The sequence below is a fragment of the Morone saxatilis genome, unplaced genomic scaffold (assembly GCF_004916995.1).
Source record: "Morone saxatilis isolate NCDOM2014 unplaced genomic scaffold, NCSU_SB_2.0 Contig15, whole genome shotgun sequence".
Classification (NCBI taxonomy): Eukaryota; Metazoa; Chordata; class Actinopteri; family Moronidae; genus Morone; species Morone saxatilis.
Window position 1 is genome coordinate 20,580,846 of NW_023339707.1, and position 9,272 is coordinate 20,590,117.

A 9,272-nucleotide genomic window follows, 5' to 3' on the forward strand; every position below is an offset into this window, starting at 1 on the left:
ATTATAATATAATATAATTATAATTTATCTTTATTTTAGGTTAGAATTTTGTTTTAAGGTTCACAGTTGAATCAGGATCAGGCTAAAGTTTGTGTTAGTGGATACAGATTGGATATAGTCAATAGAGGTGCCTTATAAGGCTAGAAGTAGGGCCACAGAGATGTGTGTGTGTGTGTCGTCTGACTGTCTGAGTGTACTTACTTGTGTTTGGACAGGTATGTGTGGTGGCCCGGGGGATGGGCTCTGTGCTCGAATGTGCATGCGTTTCTGTCTGTTTACCTGCGTGAGTGAGGTGTAATACTGTATATGTAACTGCTACAGTACCAAGCCTGATCTGTCAGAATATACATTAGAGCTCATACACACGCAGCTTCCCTAAATCAGATTTGAGTGGTTAAAAATAGCCCGTAGTGATCAGATCCAAGACACGCCTACCTGGATCAGTCCTGTGCTATGTGGCTGGGGGTAGGAGAGTAGCTGGAGAGCCAGTCTCTCAAAGCCAAACTCACTTGTGTGGATGGAAAAAAAACAAACAAAACAAATACAACATTCACAAAATGGCATTTTATTTTTTTGTCTGTGACAAAGGTTTAAAAGAATAGCTTTATTTCTCTCTTTCTGTCTTTAATTATTTAGATAATAAGCACAGTTTCAACTCAAGTTGTTACAACAAATTTCTGTCATGCAAATTTTAGACATATTTACATTTCCCAACACATCTCCGCTCTCGTATGTTTCAGAATCCTGTTGGTGTCCATTGCCATTCTGTCTGCATATTCAATTCATCTCCTGCTGAGAAGTGCTGGAGTCGTCGGTAAGCCAGAACTAGACTCAACACACATAACTCATTATATGTAGCTACAGAGTCAATTCTGCATTCATAACATATCACACTCATAGCTGTACAATGTTTGTGGTTTTCCAGGCATCCGGGCTTATGAGCAGCTTGGGAATCGGGCTTTTGGTCCCCCAGGAAAAATTCTGGCCGCATGCATCATTACAGTACACAACATTGGAGGTAGGTTCCTCCGATGTCTGTAAGTGAAAGCAGGTGCATTTAATCGGATAAGATTAAATTTGCATAAGTAAGTAACACAAAATAATACTGTTTTCACTTCCTTTTAGCAATGTCTAGCTACCTCTTCATCGTCAAGTCTGAGCTCCCACTGGTTATTCAAGCGTTCCTAAATAAACACGAAAACACAGGGTGAGTGTCAGAGTGATATTCTGACAGTGATTCACATGTAGTTCAGTAGTTTTTTTTTTTTGTACTGATTTTTTCATCTGTTTGTCTGACTGTCTCTTAGAGAGTGGTTCTTGAATGGAAACTACTTGATCATCATTGTTAGCGCTGGCATCATTCTTCCTCTAGCACTCATGAAACAACTTGGTATGTTTTTCATTCTGTCGTTACGTTTTATTCACTCCCCATACTCTCCCATGTATACGTCCTGTTTCCACTACCCTTTTTTGTTGCGTTTACTTCCATGTCCTGTACTGAAATTAACAGATGAGATTATCAGAATCTGTCTTCAACCATAAATCACTCTGCATCCTCTTATTATCATTGCAACACAGGTTACTTGGGCTATACAAGTGGCTTCTCCCTCTCCTGCATGGTGTTCTTCCTAATTTCGGTGAGTCTTGAGCCCGAAAGATACACACACACTACAAAATGTTCCACTGTTAAATATTTATCTTTGATTAACTAATGGGTGTGTCTCCCCAGGTTATCTACAAGAAATTCAACATCCCGTGTCCCCTGGGAGATCATAACATAACTCATATAGCTGATCACCACACTGTCATTAATGGGACAGACGACTTCTGTGAGGCCAAACTATTTACCACCAACTCACAGGTTAGTGGAAAACATTTCAACATTGCCTGCATCTAGTTTCCTGAATCGTCAGCTGTATATTAATTTATTGGTTAGCACAGCAGGTTCTCTGCCACATGTTCTGCACTAGAGCATGTTATGTCAACAGCATAGAGGCGTGTAGAAGCCTGTGTTCCCCGCTTGACTTAGATTTCTGTTAAGTTTTAGTCAAGTAATATTTGGAGGGTTATTCATTGACCTTTGGTGTGTTTGGATTTTAGACAGCATACACCATCCCAATTCTGGCCTTTGCTTTTGTCTGCCACCCAGAGGTGCTACCAATCTACACTGAGCTGCGAGAGTAAGTCAGAATATCATTGTCCATTTCACAAAATCCCAAATGTGGTTCCTTTTATTTGTTCACAGAGAAAAGTTTTAGTCCAATCAATATAATTTTTCTGCTTTCCTTGTGCTTTAGTGCCACCAAGAAACGTATGCAGACTGTTGCCAACATCTCCATCCTGGCCATGTTTGTCATGTACCTGCTGACGGCTCTTTTTGGTTACCTCACCTTTTTTGGTAAGATACTCTCTACTCCTGAGAGTCAATGGTCACCTTGTTCTGATGTTATGAATGGCAAGTTTTTTTCAAAATGAATGACGCACTTGTATTCAGAGCCCATATGCATTTCCAAGTGTTGTGAATGAGGGACTAGACCATGTGAGAAATGTCAAGGGATATCTACTTCTCTGTGGGTAGGTGCTGTTGAGTCCGAGCTGTTGCACACCTACAGTCGAGTGGACCCCCTGGATGTCCTGGTTCTCTGCGTGCGTCTGGCTGTGCTGGTGGCCGTTACTCTGACTGTCCCTGTGGTTCTTTTCCCGGTAAGAACATCTATCTTAGTGAGAATATTTATATGAAAAACAGCAAGAATGAAAACAATATTTCTTAAATTTCGGTAAATAGATATTATTATTATATTATATTGTGTTACTTAATTGTTTAACAAATAAGATTTTTTAGAAACATATTGCACACATACTGTATTAAGGATATTCTCTCTACTTTATTGTGAAACTTTTTTATATCAACAGTTTCTGTAAAGAGATGTTCTGACCTAAATAACAGTCTTTAAGATAAGAAGAAGTTTTAATTATATAATTCTATTTAAATAATTATATTTAAATGAGATAGCCATACATTAATGTCTGAAATTCAATCTATATCATTATGAATAATGGCATCTTGTGGTAGCTAGTGGTAGAGTAGTGGACCCAGAATTACACCAGGGGACATGCAATGTTTATTCTTTTTCATAAGTTAGTTTATTTATTTATTTTTGAGACAAAAAAGTCTTAATTGGTGGATATACCAGAAACCAATTCAATTTCTAATGATCATCCTAACAATGTTGTTTAGTCAGATCTTACAATCTACACATCGAAGGCCAACACACTGCAATTGTAGTAGGAATTGAAGAGAAGAACGCACTGCAAAACATTAAACACATACTGTTGTCATGAACCTAAACAGCTACCCTGGCTCTGTCCAAAGGTTAAAAGATTTGTCTACCGTCCCATTTGTTCAATTCAACTGAAATTAAAAATTGAAAAGTCACCGATTTATGGGGGGTTATTTGCCAGACTATGTATATTTTATTATATTTTTTGAGCTTTAGAGACAGTGGTATGCCATTGACAGAGCCAGGCTAGTTTCCAGTCTTTATGCTAAGCTAAGCTAACCAGCTTCCTATTGAACTGACACAGGAATGCTGCTGCTGAACGTCACTCTGTAGGTTGGAACTTTAAAGTATGTTGCACATCTGGTTTCACTCCACAATCACATTCAAATCCATATTGATGCAGGTCATTTGCATGGCGACAGACAATACCTTACCTAACAGGTTCTCAACAGTAGTTCAGTAGTAGTAGTAGTTCAGTTGAGCAGGCTCAACTTTTACTTTCATATAGTTTTGTTTATCAACCTGGATGCCTGTGATCATATGTTTTAAAGAAACAGCATGACATTCTCACTATTTCCTTCCTTCCCTCTGCAGATCCGCAGGGCCTTGCTCCAGATCTTCTTCCCTGACAAGCCTTTCCGCTGGTCCGTACACATCGGCATTGCATTTTGTCTCCTCTTCTTGGTCAACATACTTGTTATCTCCGTGCCCTCCATCCGCGACATCTTTGGCCTCATTGGTATGTTTATACAAGAAGGATGGCCATATGGTGTGGGCTTAACTGCAAAGTTTAGTGTGAACTATGTCATCTGTAAACTGTGTAATCACTTACCTCGTACAACCTTAAATAAACTCACTTTCTCTCTGTTTACCTCCTTCGTCTACAGGAGCCACATCTGCCCCCAGCCTCATCTTCATCCTACCTGGAATATTCTATGTGCGAATCGTTCCTGAAGAACAGGAGCCCTTTCTGTCCAGACCCAAGATTCAGGTACAACTCAGTTCCTTCAGCTATCAGGGATACTATGCCTTTATCTTGGTCTTTTAAATTTCTATGTGTTTTAATGTGTTGTTGATACAGATTGTTGTTTCCTTTCACTCCTGTAGGCTGCATGCTTTGCTGCGCTGGGATTCATCTTCATGATCATGAGTTTGTCATTTATCATCATTGACTGGGTGACCGGAGAGAGTCGAAGTGGAGGCGGACACTAGCCACCATGACTGAACAGAGAACTTACGAACAGAATGCCAACCAAAGCTCTCCCTGTCATTGAATTACCCCAGATCTGTCGAGTTCTCAGCCAAACAGAAAATATGACTGCGCAAGACGAAGGATATGTGAAGACCCCGCAAAACAATAAAGAAAGTGTTTTGACATGTGATGGGGCAGACAAAAGGCCCTCTAATGGAGGAGAGAACACAGAAACATTAAGTACACAGCAGTGTGTTTTGACTGAACAAAACTTATGTCACGCATCTCAGTAAAGGATGTTGTTTGGAGGCATGTGTAGAAATGCAAAAAAAAGATGAATGGCAAAAGAATGACTCAAATGGAAATCCCATTTTAGAGTATGGATGTGTACAGTTCCGTGGAATAGCTCAGTCACTGCTAAAATCCGTCCAATCTACTTCCCTCCCTTTACAGGACAGAAATTTGATACCATAGGGCAATCATTTCCCAGGATTTTGCTTTTTATCATGCAAAAAAAAAAATACAAATTCAAAATTCAGTTTGTTCATTCATCAGCTGCTATTTCATTACACATTTAGGACTTTAAATGTGTTGGTGCAGTGTTGTCTAAGTATCCCTGAATTGCACAGATTCAGCCAAGTATTATCAGCGAGGGTTAGTCTGCATGTCCACACCAACCATTCCAATCTACTTTCAACGAATTTTACATGGAGATTAAATAATGTTCTTAATGTGATATTTTGTTAATCTATTTTTCCACTTAACATCACTAGCTAAGTTTGAGGTGACCTTTTCTGTATAATCAGATAATTTGTGGTGTTCAGCTGCTATCCATGAAGGTCAAACAGACAGTTACTGACAATCACATGTGAGTCAACAGACACAGAAAGGTAGTTTGTACAACATCTAAGTTTTTATGTATTCCTGAGAAAACCTTCAGCTGCAAACCAAAGAATTTATCTATTCTGTCACATCTAAATAGGGGGTAACACACTTTTTTTTACCACATTCGGCACAGGCCAATTGTACATAAAAAAAATCCAGTGTTAAAATTGCTGTGTCTGTTTTAGCAGTCCAAAAAACTGTTCAGTATGGTGAATAATATATGATTTTTAAGTTAAAATGACTCTTCTTTTTTTGTCTTGAAAGTTGATCAAAAGATATTTTGACTTTGTTATTCATCCTGTACATTTTTAAATTAATTTGAATGTTGTTATCTGTCAATAAAATATGTCTTTCATTTGTATAAATGTTTTGAGTAGCTTTTTAATGCAAGTAAAATGTTAACTACACTAAGAATACATCTGTGTAAAATACTCACAGCAGGAGGAGAGCAATAGTGTGCTGCCTCTGCTATGAAAATGGAAGTAACACATTCATTTCTGCTCTGCGAAGAGAGAAAGAAGAAAAGTGGGGGTTAGAGAAGTGTGGTTGGCCGTTTCCGGCTCTGAGTTGATGTGTGCACAGAACAGAGAAGAGAAACTTCCTTTACTGTAGAGCTTAGTATTCTGACAGCGTAGAGAGGACGCTTTTTCAAATGCTGTACACTTTTTTAATTTAAGATAAACTGGGAGACTTATGAGAGGACCATGAGCCGTGGATCTAAATCTAAACTGGACACCGTCCAGAGCTCTCTGCTGAGCCAACAGGAGAATGAGAAGCTGGAGGAGCTGGTGGGCAGAAGGTGTGCTGTAAGTTCTGAACTGGCCAGGGAGGGGATTGCCCACTGTGATAATGCTAACCTGCTGTTTTAGTCCTGTTCCTTTCTTATGGAAAAGTTTATTGTAAAAGTGAAAAGAGAAGCTAACAAATATAGTACAGGTTATTCTTGTTGCTATGTAAAAACTTTTTCATCCTTGCGAGACCTTGGTGGTTAAACATCATGTCCTGAATTGTAATGAGCACAGTTGGTGGTTGAACCCTGAGTCGAAGACTTTTGCATTGTATATTCATCTTAACTAACAACCATGTTGTAGTTTGACTGTTTTTCTGAGTTCCTTTTTGTTTGTTTGTTTGTTTACTTCCTCCTTATTAGTTAATATGTTCAGCTAAACTTGAATTCAAGTCTTAATTTTGACATTTTGGGCAAAGGAAACAACGGTTCGCAGTTTAAAATGACTTGCTGACATTAGGTCATCAAAAAGGAGGTAGCTATAACAGGAAATGGTGGCTTAACTGTTTCTTCCTCTGGTGTCAGAATTAGACACCAGGCCTAGTCTAACAGTAGAGTGGAACTTGACTTGTTCCTGACCTTCTTTAAACTTTTAAAGAAAGTTGTGTCAGAATATGAAGTAGAAAACAAAAAAAACATCGGCTGCACGTTTAAATGACTTATACAAATTTAGAGCATTCCAGCACTTCAAATTGTTATCTGAACAAATGAAAGCAGACAAGGAAGTGAATCCTCACCACATAACTGCACATTTACATCTGAGCTGCAATAAAGTGATCTCAAGTGTCCTATCAGCACTGAACTGTTTTCAATGTATGTGTTGTCTGTGTGTCTAGTCCGTGGCCACTGCAGTTGCACAGCTGTTTATGGCTTTGCCTCACAGTCCATCCATATGGAGCCTGCAGCATACTGGAGTAGTCTGCTTCGTCAAAGACAACCCTCAGCGCTCCTACTTCATACGGATGTTTGATTTGAAGGTAACAATGCTGCAATCATACTAAGAGTCTAATTAGAAGGCTGTTTAAGTATATTTAGGCCCTCTTTGGACTGATGATCTAACCAATGTCGTCCTGTGTATTGAAGAATTACTAAACTATGACACAAGATTACTTACATTTTACATGAGTAATACTGAGGGATTGATATATTTGTCATGTTTTTCCACAGACAGGGAGGCAGGTTTGGGAGCAGGAGCTCTATAACCAGATTATTTACTCATCGCCACAGCCGTACTTTCACACCTTTGCTGCAGACGTAAGCAACCTTATTTGACTTCTTCCTCCAACTTGTTGTTGTTGTCAAGTTATGATGTGGTGCACTCTAAATCTTTATAGTCATGTTTTTGTTGTTGTTGTTTTTTATGTGGTTCCTTGATTGTTCCTTGTTTGCAGGACTGTCAAGTCGGACTGAACTTTGCAATGCAACAGGAAGCAGAAGCTTTCCAAAATGCTGTCATCGATAAAATCAACCAAAGACACAACCGTCAAGGTCAGAGAGGTCATAGCTTCCACCCTGATGTTTATCTTTATTTTTTCTTATTCCAAACATATTTGCAACTGCAGTATGTTTTGTATATATTTATGGGCTAATATATTATTTGCAATATGATACTGGAAAAATATTTAAATCAACTTAAATGCGGTTGATCTTTGCAAAAATCTGAAACATTTTACAAGTAAGTCCTTATCAAGAGATTTCTGTATCCATTGAACACAAATTATAATACATTCTCAGGAACTAATGGATTTATTAATAATAACAATTCATAAAAAGTTTCTTTCTTCGTCATTTGAGCAATAAGCAATTGTTTTTAACTGTGTATTTTAGCTGAATAAATATTGTATTATGGTGTGGTAATGTGACGCAAAATGGTTTCTCTCACCTCCTTGTTATTGACAGACAAGAAACAGCGCCCCCCGCCGCCTAGTGGTGAGATAGCAATACATCTAATCTCTGTATTATTGCATTCAGGAGCAAACCATAAGAGTAATAATATTCCTTTCCTCTTCTCCTGTTTCTGGTTACTGTAGAAAGAGGTTCCCTACCTCCAGTCCCACCTCAAAATGGTGTGTATATCTTTGATCTCAGCATGTTTCTACTGTAACTTTTACAACCACCAATATACATGAAATTAAACAGTAATAAAACACCACCCTTCATGTGCTCTGTATCTCCTCCAAAAGCATCACCTGGCACCCCTGGTTCTTTTCACATGGCAACAGTGGACATCCAAAACCCAGATATCCAATCTTCACGCTACCGCTCCATGCCTTCACCTGCTGCATCCTCAGTTCTGACCAGCAAAGGAAAGAAGGACAAGAAGGATAAGAACAAGAAAAAGGGCCTCAAACTCTCCAAAGCAGACATAGGGGCACCCAGTGGATTTAAGTGAGTGTTTTGAATGTGTTGCCTTGATGTCAAGCAGTGAAGTTTGGTTAATATCTAGAGAGAATGTTGTTATTTGTAAAACTGTGTCATGCTCTCCTTTAATTTCCTTTCTGTCAGGCATGTTTCTCATGTCGGCTGGGATCCAAACAATATTGACCCAGACCTGTTGAATTTGCTGTCGCAAGCTGGGATCGGTGAAAATGAGATGATGGATGAACAGACTTCCCAGCTCATCTATAATGTCATTGAGCAGTCTGGAGGCATGGAGGCGGTCAAAAGGGAGGTGAACAGAGGTTAGACTCACACTTTGTTCCTCCTTATTAATCTCCCTGCAGGCTAATGTAATATGCTAAAGCTTAGGCTGAATTCTTATGCATGTCTTGTTCCATTGCATTATAGCTGGTGGACCTCCACCACCTCCACCTGGCAGACAAGGGCCTCTGCCTCCTGTGCCAGGCTCCAGTCACTCTGCTCCAAACCCTCCACCTCCTCGAAGCCGCTCTGGTCCCCTGCCTCCCATCCCAGGCCCGTCACAGCGAGGGAGCCCATCCCACCAACCACCTCCAGCACGTGGAGGCGTGCCACCACCACCTCCTTCCTCAAGCAGAGGCGGTCCACCACCACCACCGCCACCAGCACACTCTTCACCTTCTCACTTCCCATCACCGCCTTCCAAATCCTCTAATTTCCCACCGCCCCCCTCCTCCCACAACTTGCCTCCTCCCCCGCCGCCCTCCAG

The 9,272-nt window shown here is 39.9% G+C and overlaps 2 protein-coding genes across 3 annotated transcripts in view; both read left to right on the plus strand.

Annotated features, from left to right (window-relative positions):
* The window catches only part of LOC118324243 (sodium-coupled neutral amino acid transporter 3-like), a 10,817-nt gene extending 5,098 nt beyond the window's left edge, over positions 1 to 5,719 (plus strand). For both annotated transcript variants that reach the window (XM_035656469.1, XM_035656470.1), the window contains exons 5-16: positions 741 to 814; positions 926 to 1,018; positions 1,126 to 1,207; positions 1,308 to 1,390; positions 1,579 to 1,637; positions 1,730 to 1,861; positions 2,101 to 2,180; positions 2,298 to 2,398; positions 2,579 to 2,703; positions 3,876 to 4,020; positions 4,169 to 4,272; positions 4,389 to 5,719. In XM_035656469.1, the coding sequence (XP_035512362.1) occupies positions 741 to 814; positions 926 to 1,018; positions 1,126 to 1,207; positions 1,308 to 1,390; positions 1,579 to 1,637; positions 1,730 to 1,861; positions 2,101 to 2,180; positions 2,298 to 2,398; positions 2,579 to 2,703; positions 3,876 to 4,020; positions 4,169 to 4,272; positions 4,389 to 4,493 (1,183 nt within the window). In that variant the 3' untranslated portion in view covers positions 4,494 to 5,719. The remainder of the gene's footprint in view (positions 1 to 740; positions 815 to 925; positions 1,019 to 1,125; positions 1,208 to 1,307; positions 1,391 to 1,578; positions 1,638 to 1,729; positions 1,862 to 2,100; positions 2,181 to 2,297; positions 2,399 to 2,578; positions 2,704 to 3,875; positions 4,021 to 4,168; positions 4,273 to 4,388) is intronic.
* Positions 5,720 to 5,931: 212 nt separating this feature from the next.
* LOC118324652 (wiskott-Aldrich syndrome protein-like) overlaps positions 5,932 to 9,272 on the plus strand; it is a 4,161-nt gene continuing 820 nt past the window's right edge. Inside the window, 10 exon segments of the mRNA XM_035657079.1 lie at positions 5,932 to 6,164; positions 6,982 to 7,122; positions 7,313 to 7,399; positions 7,537 to 7,633; positions 8,045 to 8,074; positions 8,176 to 8,211; positions 8,329 to 8,533; positions 8,651 to 8,826; positions 8,933 to 9,270; position 9,272. The exon segment at position 9,272 is cut by the window's right edge and continues 266 nt beyond it. Coding sequence (XP_035512972.1) covers positions 6,063 to 6,164; positions 6,982 to 7,122; positions 7,313 to 7,399; positions 7,537 to 7,633; positions 8,045 to 8,074; positions 8,176 to 8,211; positions 8,329 to 8,533; positions 8,651 to 8,826; positions 8,933 to 9,270; position 9,272 — 1,213 coding nt within the window. The 5' untranslated portion in view covers positions 5,932 to 6,062.